This window comes from Tiliqua scincoides, chromosome 9 (genome assembly GCF_035046505.1).
Source record: "Tiliqua scincoides isolate rTilSci1 chromosome 9, rTilSci1.hap2, whole genome shotgun sequence".
Classification (NCBI taxonomy): Eukaryota; Metazoa; Chordata; class Lepidosauria; order Squamata; family Scincidae; genus Tiliqua; species Tiliqua scincoides.
Window position 1 is genome coordinate 11,840,711 of NC_089829.1, and position 25,396 is coordinate 11,866,106.

General features: G+C 50.8%; 2 protein-coding genes and 1 pseudogene across 12 annotated transcripts in view; 2 read left to right on the forward strand and 1 right to left on the reverse strand.

The window, feature by feature from the left end:
• ZNF362 (zinc finger protein 362) overlaps nucleotides 1-5,768 on the forward strand; it is a 42,323-nt gene extending 36,555 nt beyond the window's left edge. For 7 of the 8 annotated variants that reach the window (XM_066636854.1, XM_066636852.1, XM_066636850.1 and 4 more), the window contains 2 exons: nucleotides 1,087-1,245; nucleotides 2,171-5,768. In XM_066636854.1, coding sequence (XP_066492951.1) covers nucleotides 1,087-1,245; nucleotides 2,171-2,287 — 276 coding nt within the window. In that variant the 3' untranslated portion in view covers nucleotides 2,288-5,768. The remainder of the gene's footprint in view (nucleotides 1-1,086; nucleotides 1,246-2,170) is intronic. The other variant, XM_066636848.1, reaches the window with a different exon arrangement.
• A 932-nt stretch (nucleotides 5,769-6,700) lies between these two features.
• PHC2 (polyhomeotic homolog 2) overlaps nucleotides 6,701-25,396 on the reverse strand; it is a 71,967-nt gene continuing 53,271 nt past the window's right edge. For all 4 annotated transcript variants that reach the window (XM_066636845.1, XM_066636844.1, XM_066636843.1 and 1 more), the window contains 6 exons: nucleotides 12,294-12,499; nucleotides 11,524-11,653; nucleotides 10,745-10,859; nucleotides 10,215-10,356; nucleotides 8,691-8,982; nucleotides 6,701-8,027 (listed from right to left, as the gene is read on the reverse strand). In XM_066636845.1, coding sequence (XP_066492942.1) covers nucleotides 7,873-8,027; nucleotides 8,691-8,982; nucleotides 10,215-10,356; nucleotides 10,745-10,859; nucleotides 11,524-11,653; nucleotides 12,294-12,499 — 1,040 coding nt within the window. In that variant the 3' untranslated portion in view covers nucleotides 6,701-7,872. The remainder of the gene's footprint in view (nucleotides 8,028-8,690; nucleotides 8,983-10,214; nucleotides 10,357-10,744; nucleotides 10,860-11,523; nucleotides 11,654-12,293; nucleotides 12,500-25,396) is intronic.
• On the forward strand, nucleotides 23,168-23,287 carry LOC136660880 (5S ribosomal RNA; annotated as a pseudogene).

Below are 25,396 nucleotides of genomic sequence, written 5' to 3' on the forward strand. Positions count from 1 at the left end.
TATAGCACTCTAGAAATCTTGTTTTGACAACTGGAGTAGTAAAGTGACTCTAGATTTCTGTGGCTCTATATATGATTTGCACGTGGAGCTACCAAAATCTTGACTTGCCATATGACTTTAAACATTCCAGTGGTTCCCAGCCTTTAGAGGCTTGCAGACCTCTGAGGTGAAAATCAAAATTGTTGTGGACTGCATACAGCTGCGGGTGGTCTGGTCTCCACCCTCTCTGGTGGTCCATCTCCCAAACTCTCCCCAAGCACTGTCAAAAAGGACGGAGAATAGACCACCCTCAGCCACAGATGACACTTCAGTGGCTGTGCCTGTGGGCAGTTTGTTCTTTGCCCCCTTTGGTGATCTGTAGGAGTTTACTTGCTTGGCAAAACACTGGAAGTGATTGAAGGTAATTTTTTTCGTGAGACCTCACTGACCACTTCTCAGGGTCTCACGGACCACCTGTGATCCACGGACCACAGGTTGGGAACCACTGAGATATCAAACTAGAACCCTAGGCTTCCATGAGTCACTTCTCAGCTCCCTAATGGGGGGGGGGGAGAATATCTCTCATGGGGCTGTGGGCACCTGTAATGGAAGGGCCTTTCTGTTTGGCACTGCCCTTGGCAGTTCTCCAAATTATGCAGAATGGGCCTGTACAGAGTATGGGGAGTGGGACGTGTTTAACTGAGGTGCTGAGATGAGAAAGAAAGAGCAGGCTTGCTTGATCTCTAGGCCAAAGGTTTGGTCTAGTCCGGCATCTTGTTTCTCATGTGCACCCTCTGCCCCCCCCCCAGCAGCTTCTTAGCAACTGGTGTACTACTCCTGTATATAGAGGTCCCATTTTGAAAACATAGCTGAAAGCTATAGCTAGACCTTCCCCGAATGGGTCCAATCTCTCCAACGACATCAAACTGAGTGACTGTTGCCACATCTTATGGGAACTAGTGCTCTTGATTCTCTGCTTGTTTCCATTGCCCTTTTTGGGCCTTTTCGCCTACAGTATCTAATTGCAAAAAAGGACAACCATCTCATCAGTTTCCTTTTCTTCTGTGTGTCTGTGCCTGTGTTTTCTGGCTTTTCCCATCCATCCAGTCTCATCAACGACAGCACAACAAGGACAAGCCCTACAAGTGTCCCAATTGCTACCGGGCGTATTCAGACTCAGCGTCGCTCCAGATCCACCTCTCAGCACATGCAATCAAACATGCCAAGGCCTACTGTTGCAGCATGTGTGGGAGGGCCTACACTTCAGTAAGTACCAAGTGACAAAAGCTAGTCAAGATACTCAAGGCCAGCCCAAGTCTTTCCAGTGTCTCCTAGCTTACCCAGTGACACACCAGTTGTCACATGTCTTCCTTCACCCTCCTTGGATATGGACTGGAAGAGGGGAGATGAGGAAGTGGGGAGGAGAAGATAGCAGTGTGCTAGGGTGTCTCCACACTTGGCCACTATGGCACACTACTTTCTTCTCCTCCACATGTCCACTTTGCTCCTCTCCCATTTCTTTCCAAAGCCAAAAAGTGGAAGGGGGAACAACGGTCAAGGTGGGCATTCCCTGTCAATCTGCAACCTGAGGTAGTCCACTTCTGGAATGGGCTACCCTTGGAGATCATGGCTACCACTTCATACCATGCTGCCAAAATACAATGGCCTACCCACCTGACAGGATGCAGGTGCTTTGAGAGTCATGTCCTCTTTCTAGAGAACAGGAGTTCTGTGATGAAAATGCTTCACCCTGTCCTCATAACTACAGGTCCCAGGATTCCCTTGCAGAGGGAAAGCCATGACAGTTGATACAGCGGTACCACTTTGTAGAGTAGGGCTGAGTAGTGCTAGAGAGCAGTCCCGCCCCCCGTCCCACCCATGCTCGCAGTGTACAAGCTTGGTGCTAGAAAGCATGGCCTTCTCCATTGTAATGATTCTGTGTGGAGGAACAGGATGGTGCCACTGTAGCCTATATAGAGTGGCACCCAATATATTTTTGAATTCAACACCATTTTCTGTGTAGTTTGTGGTTTGTTTTTGAATTGAGCTAGAGGCTATTTTCCTGCTATTTTCTAGCTGAAAAACTAACGCATCCTATCACTGCATAGCAGATCCATCACATCCTGGCAGGTTTGTTTGCATCTCACTTCCTATCCTGCACTGAACCTCACTTCCTTCCTTTCCCTTGCAGGAGACCTATTTGATGAAACATATGTCCAAACATACAGTGGTCGAACATCTAGTGAGTCAGCACTCTCCTCAAAGAACGGAGTCTCCCGGCATCCCAGTGCGGATCTCTCTTATCTGAATCCGGGGGGAGCCTCTCCCCTGCCGCAGCCCCTCTTGAGTGCCAGAGCCAGGAGGGGAAAAAGGACAGGACAGTTTGGAATATGATCCCACAAAACACAGTCCCTGCTGGGCGCCACCTCCTTACCGCCCCTTCTGGTGCATACCACACCTCCCTCTCCACCAGCCAGGACAGAGAGACAGACTCGTGTCTGGACACTGAGTGGCCTGTCCTGTCCGTTCCCGCCCCCTAGTCCCCAGAACCATGCCTGGGTGGAGAGTGGAGAAAGTCTTCTTTCTATTTTTGGTGGTAGCCAAAGACCATTCCAGAGCACTTTGAACTTATGCCCCTCTCTTTCCCTCCCCCACAAACATGGACACCCTCCTTTCCTTTTTTTCAAGGCCACATTCCTTCTCGTTTGATCTTTTTAATTTGGATACCAACGAACAATCTACGGGCCTGAGTATGTGTGGACCTCTTCCGGACTCTCGCTTGGAGCTACTGGGAGATCCTTTTGGACAAGAACGAGGGTGGCAGCAGGCCTTGGGAGAGGCATGAAGATACAGAGGGCAGAATCATAAAGGTGCCTCATTTCACATGTTCGGAGTTTGCATGAGGTCTGCTGGGGAGGCAGTTTGTAGCAGGATTTCATTACTGTTGGAAGTGATGCAGGAGAGGGGTGCGCACCTTGGTTTAAAAGGGCAAATTGGGAGGATGTGTTGGTTCTGCAAGGGAGCCTTGGTGCGCTCAGCCAGAGAATGGTACATATACTAATGCCAAGGGAAGGAAATGTGCAACAGTGGCAAATGGCTTCTGCGCATCCAAGTATATGCCCCCTTTCCATGTGCTCATCATTTTAGCCTGGAGGCAAAATTTTAAAAGCCCCCCACCCTCCCCAGCCAGATGGTGACTTGGTCAGAATTGTGTCTGAAGAACAGGTGAAGGTTGAGGTGCAACCCCCCCCCCTTTGGAGATCAAACATGGTCCTCTTATTTCCCATCCTAGCACCCCTATTCTCAGCAGTGTCCACTAGGCTCCATGATGAGACTTGTGCAAAGCCTGTTCTCTTCTTCTTCCTCCTGGTCCCATAACTGCAGAGCTTGCATTGCAAAAGAGACCGAATACTCTCCTTCTGTAGCCTGCTGTCCAGGCTGGGCCTGTTGTGGATGCTGGAGGGCGGAAGCATGCAGGAATTCAGTCTGTGGCTGCAGCCCTCAAGTGTTGCCTGGATCCAGTGGTGGCAAAGTGCACAATACTTTGGGGTATGTGGCCTGGAGAAAGGCAACTCGCGCAGACCCCGCTTCAGCTTCCAACTGAGCAACTCCATCCCTGCCGGAAGGGAGAGAATACAGAACAGGAGGCACCTCTTTGCTCTCTCTCTCTCTCTCTCTACGGCAGCATTTCTCAGTGTACTTGGATGCCTGGGGCTCCTGAGACCTCTTCAGGGGTTCCACAAGCACACTAAGTGGCCACTGTCTGCTTGGCACTGTGCCACTCTGTGCATGCACTGGCACTCTGGGGCACCCCAAGACTTTGTTTAGGAGGAGGTAAAAGTTTTGTGGGACCAAAAAGCTTGAGAACTGCTGCTCTATGAGGTTTTCTCCTCTACATTGGTTTCCATGCCTGTTCTGTTGGGAACCAGAAGTGTTGCTACAGCTTCATTACTTTCTATGAGACCCTTGGCCAGCTCTAGGAAATTAGGATGTGCAGTGTAGAACCTTATAGGGGCCAGGGAGGGGGGCTACTGGGGAAGAAATGGCCTGTTGCTGTGTGGGTGCAATCTCAGTACATTCGAGTAAGAGCAGCCCTACACCAATCTGTCGCTCCTCTTCCTGCTCATTGGAGTCAAAGGAGAAAGTGTGGAGGAAGGACCAGCCCCTTCCTGTTTGGTTCTGTCCCCCTTCTCCACACATCCTCTTTACTTTCAAACACTGGGAATGGAGGCGGAGTGGACCGAGAACCAGTCCACTCTGGGAAGTGAGGATTCTTTCCATCAAATTCCCAGATAGGCTAGCCCTGCCCAATACCTCTTTTGGGCAAAGGGCCCACAGTCCGTCCGTCCCCATGTGGATCTGTAAGAAAGAGTGCTAAAAATTGCTATGGGAGAGGGGCCTACAGGTCCCTCCACCACAATGCCTTGCCCTTAGCTGCCTTCCTTGCAGCTGCTTAGACCAGATGTGTGGGTCTCTTTCCATCTTGTCCCACATTTCCCACCCCCCCAATCTGCTGGCAAGAGCCTTTGAAGTTGCCCATGGAGGGTAGGCACCACTGCCCCACTCTGAGGAAAGCAGGAGACCCTGAAAAAAAAAAGACAACATCCATCTTTGCTAAATTTTGGAGACTTGACTGTTTTCCAAAATTGGTATGCCCTTGACTTTCTTCCTTACATGCACATCTTCCTTATCCTGCTCCCCACTGATCAACCAATTGTGCTCACTTGATCAAGAGCTTGCAACTTTCCTCATTCCCCACCTGCCAATAGATGGTACAAAGAAAAAAAACACTGCCTCCCCAAGGAGCTGGCTTTCTCCAAATTGGAGGCAGGAGGGTAGGGACCTCCTTTAAATGGTCATTCTCCTCCCTCCCAAAGCGCAAAGTCTTCAATCATTGAAACAGCTGTCTTACTCCAAATCTGGAGTAAGAAGACTGTGTTTCTCTCTACTCACCACCCCAAGATGCACCCAAAGGCTTCGCTTCCTGACGTGCAGTGCAGCCACAAGCAAAATAATTCAGTGTGCTTGCGTGATGCAGCCTTAGGCCCAGCGACCTTGTCTGGAAACCTGTGACTAAGTTCCTTACCTCCAAACATGATGGGCAGCACCCAAGGGCCGTGGCTACCCCACCCCACCAAGCTAGACAAAAATCACCTCTCTATATTTTATGTACTTTTCAGTTCCATTTTGGATATGAATTAACTGTGTAATTTTTTTAAACACTTTTTAAGCCTTAAAAAAACCAATTATATCATTTGGGGGTTGTTTGTTTTTTAATCAGGTTTATTGCAGTTTATATTAATTTGATTTTTTTCTCTCCTCTTTTTGGAACCCCCTTTCCTTCTGCCTCTCTCTCTCTCTCTCTCTCTCTCTCGGTTTTTGAATTGATGTTGTAATGATATTCAATATTGTAGCCTTTTTTTGTCCGCATGTTAATAACTATGTAAATAGAATTCTTATACATCATGTTAACACATTTTTTTTCTATATAAAAAGCCCAGGCCACATTTAGCTAGAGTCCCCAGTTATTACCTTATTAATGAAAAAAGGAAAAAAAAATTTTTTTAAGGAATTCTCACCATCCCTCCCCACTCTTCCTCTCAAGTCTTGCATTGTGGTAAGAGAAAAGACAGATGGGGGAGGGCAGCTCTCCCCCCTCCCTGTTCCCAACAGGCATTTGCATTGTTTTAAAAACTGAAAGGAAAAAAAACTTTACAAAACAAAAAAAAATTGCTTTGTATTTCTCTGTTGTGGAAAAAGAATTAAATAAAAGGTCTTTGCAACTTTGGGCTGGACTGGCAGTGTGCCACGCTTCTGTTTAGGAGGGGTGCAGCATTGGTTGGGGGTGTTTTACGCCTGATTTTGGGGGGGCAGTGACATCAAGCAGGACAGTACTGAGGGCTGGTCAGTCGCTGAGGTTGCTCGAAGCAGCGTCTTGGGTGCCAAAATGATAGGGGAAGACAGCTGTGTGCTCAGAGGTGGTGCAACCTGAAACACCATCTGATCCTCCTCATGTGCTGCCATGAAACCTGGAACCCAGGCTTCCAGTTTTCAAGGTGGCTGGCATGGGGCACAGTTAAGAATGGGAAGGATTTGCTTCATGTTCAAGTAACTGTGAATTTGCTTTGTGCTCACTCCAGTGTGAAGCAGATTATTCTTGGATTAAGGGAGAGAAGCGGCAGTGGCAGCAGATTTGGGGGGGAAGGTATCCCTGAATCTGCTGCCCCCTGGGACTCCCTACAATCTTGAAACTGAGCTGTGGGAGTTCCTGTGGCAGCAGAGGAAAGCAGAGCAAAGGAATGCAGCCCTTCGCACCAAAAAATGCACTTCCTCCTCATGCAATGTGAGAAGAATCTGGCTGTTCCTCTGTACCTCCATCAAAAATTGTAGTTCACACCCTGGTCCTCTCATGCTGTGAGTGCTCCAGCCTCCTCCTCACTGTCCTGCCAGTGGCTTATCTCCATCCAGTGTTGTCCCGTGAAGGTTATTGTGTGCCGATCACATCATGCTCCTCCTTAAACCCCATTACCATGACCCGCCATTTTCAAAGGTAAGAGACACAAACAAGCAAGTAAGTATTTTTCCTCCGCTATGTCTTCTCCTCTTTCATCTAAGATTGTAAGCCTCTCAGGACAGGGATTTTCCTGTCTGTGTCAAGCTCTGAGTTTGGTGCAGCACGAACTCCCCAATCACGGAAGCACAATCCACACCGAGAAAGGCCTTCTGATTCAACTTCTTAAAAAGGAGTTTATTTAAAAATGGGTGAGGGGGAAGAGAAGAGTAGAAAGTCCTTCGTTTGGCGCGCAAAAGCTGCTGTGAGTGGCCAGCACTGGGGAGGGGGGTGGGCGGGAGGAAAGGGGCTTCGTGCACAAACTGTCGTGCAGCTCAGCTGCAAGGCCATGTGTCCCCTCTTCTGCTCCCGCTCCCCCAAGGAGAGCCCATCTGCTCTCGACAAGACCAGAGGCCAGCCCCCATTTTCCAGGGAGAGAACCGGCTCCTCCTGCCCCGCCTTGACGCATGGGGGGATAAAAACCAACATTTGTGCCAGGGTCTTTTAAGGCAGCTAAAAAAACTGGCCCTGAATCCAAGCCAACCCAGGAGGCACCTCCAAGGAACACGTGCAGCCACAAGGGCCCCAAGGACACCAACCAACCAGCCAGTTCCCCAGGCTTGTAGCTGGCCACTCCCCCTGCAGCAGAGGAGCAGAGGGGAGGGAGGCAATATGCCCTTCAGACAGGACAGAGACACCCTGCTGAACAACTGCAGCTACATTTCTTTTGCCCTGTGCCTGACAAATGGAAGGCAGAGGGAAATCCCTGTGGAAAGCACAATCTAATGAGGAAGGGGTACCTCCCTCTCTGACTACCATTGGCTGGAGGCTACAAACCCAAAAAAGAGAGGGGTGAAGGGACAAAAAATGGGGGAGGGCACTATGTGGCACCACAAACACACACGCGCGCGCCTACACAAAAATTTAAGGCAACGGTCCCGTTTGGCTTTGCGGTTTCAAGTAGGTTCATCCAATCCTAAGGGGTTTCGGCGTCTCCGGGGAACGGGAGAACCACCATCCAGTGTGAGGTGCGAAGGCCCCCCCCCACCGCCCCAGCCTGTACCACCCCTTCCACCACTGTGTCTGCTCCATTGGGGGATGGGGTGGGATAAAAAGGGAAGCTAACGCTACATAGTATGTACAGCCCACTGCCCTGTTTTCCGGACACCCGACGCCCAAAATGGGTGCAGGGAGAGCCTGTCTGTGTGCGCGTCTCTCTCCTCCCCTCCTAGCAGCAGGGGGCTTTGTGCTCAAGTTACATTGTGAGGAGGGCGCAAGCCACGCATCTGTCCCACTGTCCCCTTGCAAAAATCTGTGCACGGGGAAACATGGCCTGCGGGGTTCTAGGACTCCTTCAGCATGCAGATACGGGCATAGATTTTGAGGGCGGGCCCCAGCTTGATGTTCATGGCGCTCATGAGATGGTCCTCCTTGAGCAGCAGCAGCGCCTGGCCGTCGATTTCCTGTGCACGGAATTCCTCAGCGATTTCCTGGCAACCTGGAGGGGAAAGCAGAGGGTCCCGTCAGCATAGGGAGGCCTCTCCTCCCTCGCTTGTGGGTGGTGGCAGTGCTGCAGTAACTATGCTTTGTTCAGATACTCAGGCCTGCAGTTTGAAGCAGGCCAGGGGTCCTAAATGAGGTCCACACTGCCAGAGACTTTGGCCAAGCCCTCAAATCTTCCACAGACCTCTCAGTCTCCCTCTCCACCCTGCCACATCACTCCTCCTGCTGCCTGCCTTGTCTCCCCTTCCTCTTTCTCTCCCTCCAGCTTTCCAAATGGAGAGGACACTATCGCCACTCCACTCTTGATCCCTTCTTTCCTTCCAATTGGCCTGGAAGGAAAGAAGGGGAAGAGTGAAACATCACCAGGGCACCCTGACTGCCCACCATTGGGTGGGACAACAAAAACATGGCCACCCACTCACCAACCTTTCTCACCCACTGGGCTCTTGAAGGTAGGCCCCATGTGGCAGGTTGAGTTCAGAATGGGGCTCAAGCTTAGACATACTGAAGACTGCAACCAGCCCACACAAGCATCTGCCACCAAATTCTGTGGTTTGTATATCCAAGGGAATGACCCCTCCTAGGCACACACACACATAGCCTGTGTGTGACTCCACCCACACAGCCTGCATGCAAGGGATGGGTGATGGACTCTTACCTGGTAAGGAGTGGATGAACTCGTAGACGTCCTCCACATTCCATTTGGTGGGCTCACTGGGCAAGAAGTGGTGGCCAATGCCCACCAAGTCGCGGACATGCATGTCAGGGAGCTCCATGTCTCGCTCGCCCTGGCGCCGGCGGGAGGCAGATGAGCTGGCCGAGACGGGTGAGAGGGGCTCCTCGTAGCTGGAGTTGTCCGAACAGCGGCTTGAGTCCTCTTGGGCATGACCAAGCTGCAGGGAGCCGGTCACTGAGATGGGTCCTGAGTCAGGTGGCAGAGAGGCCGGTGCCTGTGGACACAAGGAACATGCCAAATGGTTGGAAAAGTTGGTCTTGCCCTGAATGGACCTGTCTGACTGACAGCTGCAATCCAGGTACGAAAGAGGCCTCTTCCAACCCTGCTAAAGGAAGCTGCAACACAGAGTCAGATTCCTGGTCTATCTAGCTGAGAGTGGCCAACACTGACTGGCAGCATTTGTCCAGGGTTTCAGGCAGAGAAGAGTCTCTCCAGCGCTAACTGGAAAGGCTGCAAGGAATCGAACCTGGGCTCTTCTGCCAACAAACCATGGATCCAATGCACTGAGCTGTTGTCAGAAACAAGAACTCACTGATTAATATTTGGGTGAATTCTATGTCTCTGTAAGTGGGTGCTCCTTTTTTTTTTTTTTTAGCAGCGGGAGAGTAACTGGCCCACCTCACTCCCAGCACTGTCTGTTCTAGTGGCTGTCTGCTGGTGTTGCATCTTTTTAGATTGTGAGCTCTTTTCGGGACAGGGAGCCATTTAGTTATTTGATTTTTCTCTGTAAACCGCTTTGTGAACTTTTAGTTGAAAAGCAGTATATAAATACTGTTTGTTAATTAACAGATTTTTCTACACTCTTAATTTAATTAATTAATTAAGGGGCTGCACGGATGCTGTAATTCACAAGAGTGTAGAAAAATCTGAAGAAAGTGTAACTGGAGGAAAAATTATGCTGCCCAAGAACCTTAGCTTTCATTTAAAACAAAATGAACACACACCCCTGTCCAAGTTTCTAGACCTCATGAGGAATATAGCCATTCAGAGAGGCAGATAAACAAACCTGTGAGGGGGAGCAGCCTTCACTGTCAACTCCATGAAACAAAACAGTAAACATTTCATATGTGCAAATGTGTGGAATTTGTGCCAGTTTCAGAACTGTACATTTCCTGATTGCCTCAGGAAAATAGGAGGAAAATACTCTGCCCAACCAAAACCCAAATGCCTGATGGTTCTTAAATCTTATATATCTTTTACTCTCTGCATGAGACATTAACAGAAAGCATTTTGTCTATTTAAGACCTCAATTCTATCCATTTTACAGGTAGGAAACTGAGGAAAGAAGGTTCAGAAAAAGTCATGTGTGAGATAAGCATGTGACATTGTCTTCCTGGGACTGTACCACTTCAGACTGCATGGGTGGCAGTGGGGAAACTGTTGCAAAAATGGTTCCAGTTCTCCCTGCTTTGGGAAAACTAGCCCCTGTGGGTCAGGCCTTCTTACCTGTTTCTTGCTTTCCTTGCTGAGAGGAGGGAGGGCACCCTTGCAGGTCCGACGCCGGCTGTGCGAAGGCGTGCTGGGTTTTTGGAGCTTGGTACGGTCAGGATGGAAAAGCCCCACTCGCTTGGTGCACCCCACATTGTATCTGTAGAAGGCACAGAGCGATAGAGAGAGAGAGAAAGTCACGGGAGGCACACGGCCTTGTCTACAAGGGAAATCTGCCATATACAAGTTAGACCCTCGATCCACCTACGGCAGTGTTGTCTGGACACTGCCTGGCAGCCCCCCTCCAGGGTTTCAGTGGGGCTCCCTCCCAGGCCTACCCAGAGATACTGCCAGGGCCTGAACCCAGAACCTTCAGAATGCCAAACAAGGACTCCACAACCTACGGCCACTCCTCTTTGCTTGATGCCAAAGATGACCCAACTGGGGGGGGGGCAGAAGATTCCCTCCCAGGCACGCAACACCTCAACCACGTCAACAGAGCTGAGCTGGGGGGTAGAGAATGACAAAAGCAACACATAAGGGGGTACCTCTTGGCACAGGCCATGGAACAGAACCGCTTTGATCGCTTAAACTTGTACGCAAAGTCGAGGCGCCCGCAGAGTTCGCACTTCAGCTTGGGGGGTGACCCCTCATCTTTGGATTCTGGGGGAGGAGAGCAGAGTTTTTGGTATGGGCAGCCTGGTATCTAAGCCCACGCCCCAACAGACTTCCAAAAACCCCACACTTGTTTTCCAATAAAGCCCAAGAACTACCTCTGCCACTGCATTTAGGAGCCCAGGAAAGCCCAGAGGCCCATCTGGCACAGCCCCCTGCTTTGCAGCCAGATGCACCTGGAGGCTCACAAGAGCAGGTTGTGAAAGGGTGATCCTCCCCTGTCACTTCTCCGAAGGCCTAAACCACCTCTGAACAAGGAGGCCCCACTAAGTTAACAGCTAGCGACAGGCTTACTGTCAACCAGGTAAGCTAGCTGGCTGCCAGGTGTGGGCAGAAGGGCCGAGGTCACTCTTCCTTAAATCTTCCACAGAGGCAATATGGTGATAATATGATTATTCTCACCTTATAGGGCTGCTGTATGGTGTACAAATAATGCCTTGGAAGAGCTACAGACCCTCAAAAAGATGCAGTGTTTATAATATTAAGTCATGCCTTCCCTACCCGTCCATCCTCGACAGGTGGGGTCAGGCTGATGTTCTTTGAAGGGAGGGAATGGTCCTCTGCACAAGCTCCAACCCCCTCTTGCCCTTGCTTCTTGCCACCTGTTTCCTGGGGGCTCATTTTGGCACTGAAGACTCACACCCAGGCCTACCTCGCAAATAAGGATCCTCCATTTCGGAGTCAGTGGTGGTTGTGTTGTCTTGCTGTGGGGGTTTCTCGGCCAGGAGACCCTGCGCATACTTCTTCTTAAGGCTCCCCACCAGCAGCGAAGAGCGCCCCACCTGGAAGGAGGCCAGAGAGGGGTGAGGCGGATCTTGAATGAGCCACAGATCGTAAGGCAAATGTGCACCCCATCTCCTTTTGCCTTTTGCTCGTGGTCTTTAACCCGCAGGCTGATGGGGGAGCAGTCGCTTGTTGGTGTGTCACACACAAGGGCAATCTCACGCAACACTGCCATGCCAGAGTCCAGCCGTCAAAGTCAGCGCTGCGACTGGCAGAGGTTCCCAAGATTTCAGGCAGAAGAGGAATTCTCCTAGAGATGCCACATTCTCGGCCCAAATGCAGACTTGGCTCAATCAGCCTGCTTCAGCAGCACAGAGCAATTCAGAACTAAGCCCTGTGTGCACTCCGGTCTTGAGAATTTTGATAGCGCAGTCTCATCGCCCTCCTCGGCCAAAGAGCCTCAGTGCCTCCGTACACCCACCACTGTGCCAGCCAGCTGCCCCAACAGTGGCTCCCAAGGGCCTTGTCCTATTGCTCCCTCCCCGGGCCCCTCCCCAGGTCTCCCCTAACTCCAGCATCAAGGGAGCAGCAAGAAGATAATCTGATAAAATAATATTAATTTCCTGGCCCTTCGCTCTCCCCCAACCCACACACCCACCCCCTGCCCAAGCCCTCGAGGGTGTGGAGGGCGGGACCTACCGGGAACGGCTCAGCCCCTTCCTGGATCACAAACCCCTCGATGACGTGGGTCAGGATCTGCGGCTTGACGATAGCTTGGGGCGGCTTGTTCTCACCGTTCTGGGGGGCGGTGCCGGCGACGTTGGAGGCAGAGCTCCCGTTCCCTGATGTCATGCCGGGGCTGCTGCTGCTGTCTGGTGGCGTGCGAACACGGTCCCGGCCAGCCTCTGCATGGGAGAGCGCCAAGGGGGGGAAAAGTGAGGCGCGGCGACACGGCAGACAAAGGCATGAGAGAGGCACCAAGAGGGGACTGGCCCTGCCCCTCCCCTCCCCTCCATTACCATACAGCTGACTTGTCCCTGCTCCATGCATGAGCTTTCCACAGCCAAGCCGCATGGGACGGCCAGCCCCCTCGGCGGGGGGGGGGGGGGGGGAGCTTGACACACACACACACACACACACACACACAGGGACAATTGTAAAAGGGAGGAAGCAGGAGGAGGGCTGCCAAGCAACTGAGAGGCCTGCACCACCTAGCCAGCCTTCTTGTGGGCACAAACAGGAGGGGTACAGGGACAACTGATTCTGCTCTCTCCCACCTCTGGAGCACCTTCCCCTTTTATGTGGGCCAGATATCTCAGAGTCACACTGGCTGCACCAGCCACCCCCCCCCCCCCAATTTCAGTTCTTGGCTTTGAAATGCAGGCTCCCTCCTGCCTCCATCTGTCACCTCCAACGTCCCAACAACTAGACTGTAAGCCCCCCGGGGCGGGGACCTGATTTTTGCTTTACATAAAAGCTTAGCCATGTCCATCGATGGTCCAGTATAAAACCGTTACCCGCTGCCAGATGGTACAGCCAGGACTGGCCCATCCATGAGGTCGACTGGGGCAGATGTCTCAGGCCACAGATTGGTGGGGGCACTTACCCCTCTGCCTGCCCCCTTTCCTCCACCACTTTTCCTCCCATTTCCTGGACAAGAAAAGGAAGACGTTCTAGCCCACTCCTCTTCTGTTTTGTCTTCCTCTTCCTTTTCCAATCCAGGGAGTGGAAGGCGTAGAGGCTAGCAGATCAACAAGTAAGGTGAGGGGAGCCCATATAAGCCCCGACACCTCAGGTGCCTTTGGTCTTGGGCCATAACTAGAGATGACCACTGTGGAGCACAGGTGAAGGGAGAAGTGCAAGAATATTTCTCCAACCTACGTTTAAAACGCCTGATTGTAGAAAGCTAGCTTGTCATGGTGGCAGGGGGAGAAGTGGGGCTCCAACTAGCCTTCTCCCCAATGCCAAGAGATTAACACAGAGACAAATGTTAACACCTGTAATTAAAACCTTTCGCATGTGCATTGCATCAGCTAACCAATTGCAGCTTTCAATACATACATACATTTGTGTTTACACACACACACACACACACTCTATGTATTTTGTATGCATTCCCAAAAGTGGTCTGGCTTCTCCATTCAGTATAGGCACCCATAGCAAAAAGAAGGACATTGTAAACAGAAGGACTTGCTCCCAGGATTGAGGAAACCACACCTCACCTTGTGTAATGGCTGCTAGCACCAACTGCACAGGCCAAAAGGTACAGAAGGGGATCTGGTCAAAAGTTGGCCCATTTTAATCCTGCTCCCCACAGCAGACAACAAGATGCCTCTGGGAAGCCCAGGAACAGCGCACAAGGGAAACAGTGCTCTTCAGCGACTGCTCGCCAGCATTAAGTGCTGGGGTAGACTGCTGCTGAACATGGAGGCTCCACACAGCTACCATGGATAGCTAATGGCCCCACCCTATCTTCAAGAATCACTTCCAAAAGCTGTTGAAGATAGCAACCCATCTCCATGACTTGGAAAGGTGAGTTCCATCAGCTAATCACATGCCGTGTGAACAAGTACTGCTGTTTACCTGTCCTGGATCTATGACCCAAGGATTTCACTGGGTGGCAATGAGTTCCACAGAATTAGGGCAGATGGAGAAAAAAAACACACACACACAAATCTCTCTCCAGGCCATGAACAATTTTCGCATCATGTGTGTCCCTCCCAGTCACTCTCCAGGGTAATTTGTCCACCCCACTGCAACCTCCATCAGCTGCCCCAGACAAAGACCACCGCAGGTAATATGGGAAGAGTCTGGATGATGAATCCCATAAGAGCACAAGCCCCAGGTCACACGCTCCAGATTCACTGGCCGCAGGTAAATCCTGCAAGAGCACATGCCCAGAGTCCAAGCAGCAAATCTCTCTAGAGTGCCTCTTTCAAGCTGCACCTGGAGACATTCTAACCATCTGGTATGCGGAAAGGGTTACAACACTCCATTTGGAGGAATAACCTACAAATATTGCGCATGCCCACCCCTCCAGACACCGTGCCCTTGCAGTAGGGCTGAGCTTCCAACAGAGCCCTCCAAAGGTGGCATCAGCTATTCAAAATGCAGAGGAAACTGCGACATCCAAGGTTAGAGGCTTCTGCGCAGAGTCAGTGTGTCCGTCAGTCTAGCTTAGCAGCAGCGTCTCTGGCCAGCAGGAGCACCCTGGTGCTTCAGGTAGGGGTCTCGTCTTCCACATGCAAGGCAGGGCTTCTGCTCATCCCCAAGGAAGTGCCAACAAGGTATTTCACAGAACATTCCAGTGGGAAGCTACCTTCGAGGTCATCTAGTCCAAACCCCTGATCAGGGCAGGCGACTGTGACAGCATCCCTGACTGGGAGCCATCGAGCACATGGCATTGGGGGGCTGTGGGTTGATTCCTAGAGATTTTGGTGCCCATGTTGATTCTGGGAGAGTTATGGAGGAAGGGGGAGAAGACGGCACAAAACTGATCAGTTAAGGATGCAATCCTAACCAACTTTCCAGCACTGACCTAGCCAAAATGCAGTCCCAACGCCCTTACCTTGAGGAGGCCCCCGTGACTGCCTCCCCACTGCAGGATACAATGCACCCCACATTGGCACAGCTATGTCAGCGCTGGAAAGCTGGTTAGGATTGTGCCCTAAGTGATAATCTGACACAGAGGGCATCAGTCCCAAGGTATTACAAACCCTCCCCATTCCCATTTACGATTGTGTGGGGATATGTGAAAACATCTTCACTGCATGGGCAGGGATGACAGACATCCAGCTCCCTTAAGCATGCCCGTGTGCCCACTGAGATACCACATGGTAAACACTGTTCATGTGGACTCATTACTTGCGGGACATCTGCCAACTGGTGATGAAGTCTGCTTATTTTGTGCATCAAGTCAGCATGCAGGGATTGACCATGCACCAGAGCCTGGCCTGTCACTGGAGAGGCTGCCCCATGAACAAAAGTTCTGTCGTTTTCAAGCCACATTCCCAAGACTGCCAGAGGTTGCTAGGAAGCTTCTCACAGGCTCCTCAAGGAGTTAATTGGGACTGGCAGACAATCAAAAGACAGCTTGGCCACTGCTGACCTCCCCGCTCAATGTACAAATTGTCAGGAGTGTTCTGGGTTCACAGTGAGCAATGGTGGAGCCCCCACATGCCTACCTAGCAACCCCCCCCCCACATATATATATATACACACACTGCTTGCTCATTACAGAACATTTCCCAGAATCCTCAGCAACATGCGCGCGCGCGCACACACACACACACAGGTTTATCCCTGGCAGATGGATGACCTCAAAAAGAGCTTCCCTCATAAATGTATAAAGGCAAGAAAAGCAATGGACTAGATCCAAATGGAGACAGAACCCTTTGGGACTGTCTGAACAGTGCTAAATGCCTGCCAACTATCTCGGCAATATTCTCCATCCCACACATCCATCATTTCTCATGGTCATGCGCCGCCCCTGTGATCCGCCACCATTGCATGGAATCCACAGCTATTCCACATTCAGAATGTAAGAGATCTCTAGCACAGAAAAACCCTCAACACTTGAGGTTTCGAGACCTCCTGGCGCGCTGAGAACCATTTGCAATGTGCAGGTAGCACAACGATCGTGGAGACTCCAGGTTCAGGCAGCCCCTGGGATTCTGCACCCTCCAAAACTTTCCTTCTCTCCCAATGGGTATTCTCCTACTTCAGCTCCTCCCCCCCTCCATCTGCATGCATCTCCCTTTTAACCCTTCCATTCTCTAGTGACATATCTCAAGCATGCACTCTACATTTTACATAGGGCTGCCTTTAGGCCAAGACAGCAGAAAGCCGAATTTGAGTAGAATCCTATTTCCTAAAACATCTCAACTTTCTGCTTTGCAGTCAAACTCCAGCAATTCTGGTTGTGGGGTTCCAGGACCCAAACAGCTGCCATGCCCTTTTGCCACAGTTAACAAAATAAGACCCTAACCGTGCAAAACAATTTCTTTGCGGGTCAAAGAAATCACACAAGTCTGCTCAACTCTGCATTTCAGAGGGTTGCAGAAATTCTGTGTTCCTCGGTGCAAAAATCCAAACTGCGGATGCAGACTGGTCCTAAGGACAATGACACAAAGCCCAACATTGGCACAGACAATATGATCAGGGAGCCCCCAAAGTGCCTTGTGCTTTTGCGCACCATGTGCCAGGCCTCTTTCTAATGTATGCGCAAGACCGAGTGAGAGAGAGAATATCCCTAATCCTAGCTGCTCGGGTGCAGCAAGAGAGAGACATTTTCTCCACCCAGGCTCTCCCCCTACATCCTAAATCCCCTTCCACCAGCTGGAGAAAGAGCATTTGCATCTCTGGATTCTCAACAAGGTCGATCCTCCCCCTGCTTTTTCTCAGCCCCAGCGGGTACAATATTAAATATTAACACCACCGAGGGAAGGTGGGGGAGAGAGAGATACACATATAGAACATCAAGGCTTCAAAGCAGAGCATTCTGGGAGTTATTGTGGCAAGACACAAAGGAAAAGACACAGTGGGCTCGGAAATAATCACACACCCCGGTCCTTTTCAAGCGCTCCGGTTGCAGGAGGGTTCCCCCGCTTATTATCTGAAATTACTTCTACGTGGGAAGGCTGCAGCCTGGGGCCCAGAAATGCACTTCTCAGCTCAGATTTTGGGTTTCTGTCTCCCCCAGAGCAAGGGACCTCCTCTGGGGACTCCAGCCTTCCCCTGCAGCCAACAGTTTGAACACACTGGCTCTTGCACTGGTGACACCCTGCAGCCCAGACAGCGTGAGCCCATCTGTGCAGTGCGCATGTATGCTCAAGAACAAAAACACACCACCTTCTAGCAGCTTGAGACAGAAAACTGGCAGGCCTTATCCAACCCAGTGACAACTCTACCCAGCTTAGCTACCTTCCTTGAATCATTTTAACTGGTTTTCACCAAAATGTATGGAATGCTCCTCAGTTACGCGCACCAGCCAGGGCCCATCAGAGCATATAAAATACCTTAGACCAGGCTCCTACAAACACCAGCCCAGGGGTCGGACCCGAGGTTCAGGAGGTGCCGCCTGCTCCACGAGTGGAGCTTACTGTTCCGGCACACCATGGCTCTCCATGTATCCAGAGCGGGATGACGCAATCGCATCTGTGGTGCAACGCCCCAGCGGGCATTGCCCCAGGATTTACAGGCAGATGTGACTGCCCAGAGCGTTGTGTTGTCCTGATTGGGGGACATGAAGAGCACCAGCGTGCCGGAACGGTAAGTGCCGGTTGCGCCGGGGAAGACATTCCTGGTGCGCAAAGGTCTCCACTTTGGAGACTGCTGCCTTAGACCGACAAAAAGAGAAAAGCCTGTGACGTACTGTGAAAAGCAGCACCCAAGTGCAATGAAAGAGACCAGTAGCATCTTACCTCCAGAAACAATCTTGCCAATTTCAAATGGTGTGTGTGTGTTGTGGGGGGGGGGGGGTGTCCTCCTAGTAGTGAGGTCCCCAAACATTGGAAAGCTGAGACACAAAATTACTCAGAAAGCAACTGGTGCTATTCATGGGTACCTTTAATCCACTACACCTAAGGCTAAGAATTTGCACACAATAATAATCAGATATCCTTCCCTCCTTGACCCTCCCGTCATTCTCCCGCCTTTCATCACCTCCTTTCCATCTATTTCTAGACTGCAGTCCCCCACGAGGCTGTAGAAATGACCAGCGTACAGAGGAGCATATCAAAACAACCATCTACCTAATGTAAATAGGAACTACCTTCCCTCCGAGGGGTCCACTGAGTCATCGTTCTGAAAGGCAGGTGGTGAAAGTCACTCAGTTCAGGGAGCTCACACCCTCACCTCCAAGAGTGACTGGCGCTGAAACGGCTCTGTAGCATCGCGTGCAATTTATTTTTCCGGTTGCAGCAAGTGCAGCAGTTTAAAATTTAACATTTAAGCTGTCTTGACGAGGGTAAATAAATCCACAGACTAAGCAAATTTACTTTAGAAGGGAATAACTGGCCTCAGATTCCAGATGGGCAAACTTACCAAGCAGACCAACCTGCTCCTGGTTTGTATTGCATCAGTCAGCGAAGGCAAGAGAGTAGGTCAATTTTTGGCTCTCCTGGTGGAGTTGCCAGTTTGTTTGAAAGCTGAAGTGTAACTAACACTCCAGGCTTGCACTGTGAATGCACGCTTGCACGAGAGCCTCAGGAAAATACTGTGCTGGCTCCGAGAGGCTCAATGCCCAATATCCAGCTTCCCACCTGCTTTTGGGAACACCACAGGCAAGGTGCCAAGCCCACCCAATCGCCTCCCCTGCTGCCACTGCACCATTAACTGCTTTTCCTGGATAGACCAGATATGGAGGTACGTTTGGATATGGAGGCTCAATTGGAAGCAATTCATGGCTAAATAGTCATTGACTGGCCCCCCCACCTTGAATAAGAATCCTGCTGGGTCAGGCCCAAGGGGGTGTATCTCATCTAAGACCCTGATTCCCACAAGGTCCCACCAGCTTAGAAGACTGCAATCCGTAGAGAAAAGCAGACTTTTCTCTCTGCAGCCGATATAGGGAGATAGCACACGCGCAGTCTGGCACGGGTTTTACTCTGCTTCCTACCTCTAACTCGGAAACGGGGGTCTAGGTTGAAGCCCACTTCTCTCTCCAGCTAGTTGAGCAACCGGCCTCTTAGCCACAGAAGGGTGAGAGCAGTCACGACTGCCCCCATACAGTTTTGCAGAAGTCATAGCAAAACACAAGCACCAGGCAATTTGCCAGAAATTGGTGCATTTCACCTCCATCCCCTCCCTGACCTAAATAGGAAAATCTATTCAAAGCAGGTACAGCTGCATGCAAGAATGATGGGCACCAACTCAATTTATTTTGGGATGGGGAGGACACATCAGGGAGGAATGCCACGTGGTGGGCCAGCTCCCTCCCCACTTCCTCCAAAGTAAACCCAGAGCAGCTCCGTAAAACACTGTACATCTCTCTGGGCTGGCAACTGGGACCCACTGGTAATGCTCAGGGAACCAGATTTGTTTGTGGGGCCGCTATCTCCCAATGTGAGATCAAGGAGACTGGATAGGGACAAGTCGATCCTCACCATCATCAATAATTACTTCTTTAGCACCTGCTTGGGTAGGGTGCTTTGCAAGCATTGAGAAGACAAGATCCCTGCCCCGAGAGGCATGCAAGCCAAAAACTGACACTATGCAGATGACAGAGGAAAGTGAGGGTATGTAGCAGCTGGGACAAAATGGAGAAGAAGCTGTGATGCCTGTTGGCTTGGTTACAATGAGAGACTGGGGATTAGGGCTTCACCAAAAGGTGGGCGTGAAACTGGATTTACAGAGAAAGATGAAGGAAAAGATAACCCCCCCCCCATTTCCCATGGGAAAAATAACCCCCCCCCCCCATTTCCGCTCACATACAGCAGTGTGAGGTCTGCTTCCAAGGGACCACTGCCAATGTGCATCCGTTTGTCTGGAAACCACATGGGCAAGGTTGACACAGTAGCTCTTTCCCTGACCAAGTTGCATTCCACTGGAAAGGGAGGGAGCCAACAGGGTGAGAAAAAGACACACAGGGTTGCCTGTGTGGCTGCCATGTGCACACGTGCCCCAGAGATGAGGGACTGTGCCACAGGAAAACAGAGAGATGGCCTTCCACACTCATTCAGCATTCCACCAGGAATGGAGGGTGCTGGTCAGACGGGAAGAAAGACCTGCCCGAGTGGTTGCCACGCACACACATGCGCTCCAGCAGTGAGGGATTGTACCACAAAAGAAAAAAAGAGAAATAAAGGACTTCCCCACACTGGGAAGGGTGCCAACGAATGGGGAAAACTCATGCGATTGATTACGTCCATGTGGTTGCCATGTTCACACATGTGCCCCTGTGGTGAGGGACTGTGCCACAGGGGAGACGGAAAAAGAGCGAGAAGGTAGTGTTTGAGCCAAAAAGGTTCCTAATCCATGGCAAGGTTAAATCCATGGGAAAGGTTAAAAGGAGCTCTCTCTTCCAACAGCCAGGCAACCATCTGCGCAAATATTTGAGGAAAGTTGGGCATGCCGACCAAATAACCAGTCAAGTATTGTCAACTGTCCGTGGCCACAGGTTGCCAAGTTTCAAGTTAGAGTCAGTGCCAACACAGCTTTTTATAAGCTTCACTGAGTTGTCGTTTGTTCGGAAGGACAGAATCAAGGACTGCTTGGCCTCTGAATTCGACAACAGCCGGGGGGGGGGGCACAGTGAATTGGAAAACGCAACTGAGAGTTGGACACGCAGTCCAAGCAGGCACTGCTGCCTCCCGCAAAACAGGCTTCCTCCAGGAAGTAGCTTTTCCGCTTTCGAATCCTCGCCATTCCTTGGCTTTAAGGCAGGACAACAGAAATATTTTTGGTCACTGGAGGCTGATCCTGGAATTCCAGGGCGGGAGCCAGAGACTGAAAGGGCTATTGACTAGTCACTGCTGACCGAGGCCAACCCCAGTATTGTTAAAAGTTACCACAAGTTTAAAAAAAAAAAATGGTAACTTTATTGTTTCACAACAGCAATTAATTAGACTTTGTCAGTGTACCAAGAAAGCTGATGCAAAAAAGACTTGATTATTTAATTGACACGGGATGGGCAGAAGGAAAGACGTTTCCCAAGGAATGCCAGACAAACTTTTGGGGGCCTGTTCAGAACATGGGACCATCCCAACAGTGTCAGCCATCCCACCAGCAGAGTTCAAAGAGGGAGATCTTGCGGGGCAACAGATCAGAGAGGGGACGGGGTGTTCCCCCTCCAGCTCCAGGGTGCGCAGATTCAGAATGGGTTCCTTTTCAATGGCTGAACATGGAACGTTGTCACAATGCAAATGATCCTTCCTAAGCGGTGATCCTACATGCATGTTCTTGAGAGTAAGCCCCACTCAATAGGATGGGACTTCTTAGTAGGTATGTACAGGATCGCACTGCAAGTTATTTAATTTGGATGCAGGGATGAAAAGTTATGCTTCATTGTCAACAGCATAACAGGCTGTTATGGATGTCAACAGGCATGTGGATGCGGGAGAACCCGTGGACATTATATATCTGGACTTTCAGAAGGCGTTTGACACGGTCCCTCACCAAAGGCTACTGAAAAAACTCCACAGTCAGGGAATTAGAGGACAGGTCCTCTCGTGGATTGAGAACTGGTTGGAGGCCAGGAAGCAGAGAGTGGGTGTCAATGGGCAATTTTCACAATGGAGAGAGGTGAAAAGCGGTGTGCCCCAAGGATCTGTCCTGGGACCGGTGCTTTTCAACCTCTTCATAAATGACCTGGAGACAGGGTTGAGCAGTGAAGTGGCTAAGTTTGCAGACGACACCAAACTTTTCCGAGTGGTGAAGACCAGAAGTGATTGTGAGGAGCTCCAGAAGGATCTCTCCAGACTGGCAGAATGGGCAGCAAAATGGCAGATGCGCTTCAATGTCAGTAAGTGTAAAGTCATGCACATTGGGGCAAAAAATCAAAACTTTAGATATAGGCTGATGGGTTCTGAGCTGTCTGTGACAGATCAGGAGAGAGATCTTGGGGTGGTGGTGGACAGGTCGATGAAAGTGTCGACCCAATGTGCGGTGGCAGTGAAGAAGGCCAATTCTATGCTTGGGATCATTAGGAAGGGTATTGAGAACAAAACGGTTAGTATTATAATGCCGTTGTACAAATCGATGGTAAGGCCACACCTGGAGTATTGTGTCCAGTTCTGGTCGCCGCATCTCAAAAAAGACATAGTGGAAATGGAAAAGGTGCAAAAGAGAGCGACTAAGATGATTACGGGGCTGGGGCACCTTCCTTATGAGGAAAGGCTACGGCGTTTGGGCCTCTTCAGCCTAGAAAAGAGACGCTTGAGGGGGGACATGATTGAGACATACAAAATTATGCAGGGGATGGACAGAGTGGATAGGGAGATGCTCTTTACACTCTCACATAATACCAGAACCAGGGGACATCCACTAAAATTGAGTGTTGGGCAGGTTAGGACAGACAAAAGAAAATATTTCTTTACTCAGCGTGTGGTCGGTCTGTGGAACTCCTTGCCACAGGATGTGGTGCTGGCGTCTAGCCTAGACGCCTTTAAAAGGGGATTGGACGAGTTTCTGGAGGAAAAATCCATTATGGGGTACAAGCGATGATGTGTATGCGCAACCTCCTGATTTTAGGAATGGGTTAAGTCAGAATGCCAGATGTAGGGGAGAGCACCAGGATGAGGTCTCTTGTTATCTGGTGTGCTCCCTGGGGCATTTGGTGGGCCGCTGTGAGATACAGGAAGCTGGACTAGATGGGCCTATGGCCTGATCCAGTGGGGCTGTTCTTATGTTCTTATTGTACCTGGGATTCATCCGGTTCAAATCTTGCCTCTGCCATGAATTCACTTAGCAAGCTGCTCCCTCTCAGCCTCCGTCTTTCCCATCTGCAACTTACTTACCTGGCGAGGATCTCATCCACAAAGTGCTTTGCAAGCACAAACAGAGCAACTGAAGAAACAGCCACCTGTTCCCGGCACCTGGTATTCAAAGGTATAATATCTTGGAATATGGAGGCTCTATGCAGCAACTGTTACCCTGCACATGCCCAATCTCGTCTGATCTTGGAAACTAAGCAGGGTCAGGCCTGGTTAGTACCTGGATGGGAGACCGCCTGGGAATACTGGGAGCTGTAGGCTTATACCATAGTCTTTTGAGACTGAAAGTTGCCAACCATGGAGGCTCTATTTAGCGAGCACAGCGAAGAACCAACAACAGGCCCAATTTAATCCCTGGGAGCATTATCGGTCAGGCACTTCCAGGAAGCAGGGAATGAAAACAACTGCCCTTCCCTGCTCTGCATCCAATACCGAGATACAGTGCTTCCAGACACGGAGGTTCCATTAATCTGCCTAATTCTCCTTTCGTATATGGTAGTGGCCATTGCCATACCTTGTAGCAGTGAGTTCCTAGGTCCCATCTGCATACATTCGCTGCTTATCGAATCTCTGGCCCATCGGTTTCATTGAACACCCCCAAGTTAGAGTGTTATGAGAGAGGGAGAACAAGCCTCCCCTTACCCCAAAGGGTGTGTCCTTCAATGCTACGTTTCTAGCAAGGACAGGCCTTCCCTGCTCTCACAATTTGGGCTGTCGCCATTACGAGCACAAAAACATTGCCTGGACACACAAAATATGGGTCAGCGCCACAGCACTGGCGTGTGGAGGACATAATGGAAGGCCAGCCTCTCCCCCATTGGGAGCCCTAAGCTCAGAGTGAGAAGTATGGGGGGGGGGGGCGAGGATGCTTTGTCTTCCATCTGCACAACAGCAAAACAAGGGCAGAGCCACAAATGTAGGCTGCAGCCTAAGGCAGGCGAGCGCCTAAGCGCATCAGGGGAGCGAGATGGCTGAGGGGGAGGCAGAGAAGAGAGCAGCTGCTGGGGGAGAAGGCCTTCCAGGGAGGCAGGTCCAAAGCCAGTCCCCTGAGCACTAAGAGCGCCTCAGAGGCCTTCTGCTCACACATGCTCCAGGCTTGCTCCAGCCCCCCCCCCCCCGCTTGGTCGTCCTGCCAGGTCCCGCCTCATTCACACCACAAGATTTGGAGCGACAGGCCCTGGAGAGACCTCTGGCTGGGAGGCCGGCCAGTTGGCATGCGCGGCTTGCTCCTTGGAGAAAGCCACTCCTACGCAGGGAGAGGAGGAAGGGGAGGGCAGCAAATAAACTGCATCTGTGTTCTCCGTCTTCAGCTCCACTGGCTGCCCACAGCTCGGTGCCACAGGAGACCTGGTGGCATGAAAAACTCGAACTTTCCCCACTGCAGAATGATGCGCAGAGTACACGCTCCACTTCCCCCAGATCAGCATGCTCAGGCCCAGAAACCACGACCTGCATTTCATCCGCAGAACCCCACCAGAAAAAAGGAAGATGATTGTTCCACCAGTGAGGCGATTCTAGAACTCGAACAGCCCCAGTCGGCACAAGTTATGCAACTGGCCCTAAGGGGCACTTTCATTTCCTTCCACGATACAAGACAGCCCCCCCCCAAGCCCACCAAGACCCCTTCCACAGGTTCAGCGACCAAGGAGAAAAGGCCCAGCAATTCCACATTTTGCACCTGCAGCCTTGAAACTGTTCACTCTCACACATAATTATGCACAATTATTATGCACATAAAACACAATTATGAATGCTACATATTATGAGTCTGTACTGCAGCTGCACCCACAAATCCAGCCTCTCTCACTGAAACACTTCGCAACAGGCAGGGCTGTCGCCCAGTGGCAAAGCTCTGGTTTTACATGCAGAACCACCGAGGTTCAAACCCTGGCAGCATCTCCAGGGAGGGCCAGGACTGAGTTGTTGCCAGCCAGTGCCTGAACCTCTGGAGAGCTGATGCCAATCAAGGCCTGAAACCACAGAGACTCAACAATACCAAGCTGTGTGGGCCAAAGCCCCGACTTGTATAAAGCCACTTTCTATATTGAAATATCCGCATATTCTGTGCGGATACATTCTCTGCCAGACCACAAACGCACTGTATTTATTCTCCTTTGCATCAAAATTTTGGAGATAATGGTGTTTCTGTTCCCAGCTACAATGATCCCGGGAAGATCTAACACAGGCTCTTTCTGGATCTCTATGCAGGCAGGCAGTGGGGGTGGGGGGTGGATTCAGCCAGGAGTCCAAGAGCCTCTGGGTAGCATCTATCTAGAACAGAGGTTCTTAACGGGGGTATCCCTTTCCCTTGGGGGGTATGGGAACCAAATGATGGGGGCATGGGACTCAATCTCTGAACAATTAAAAAAA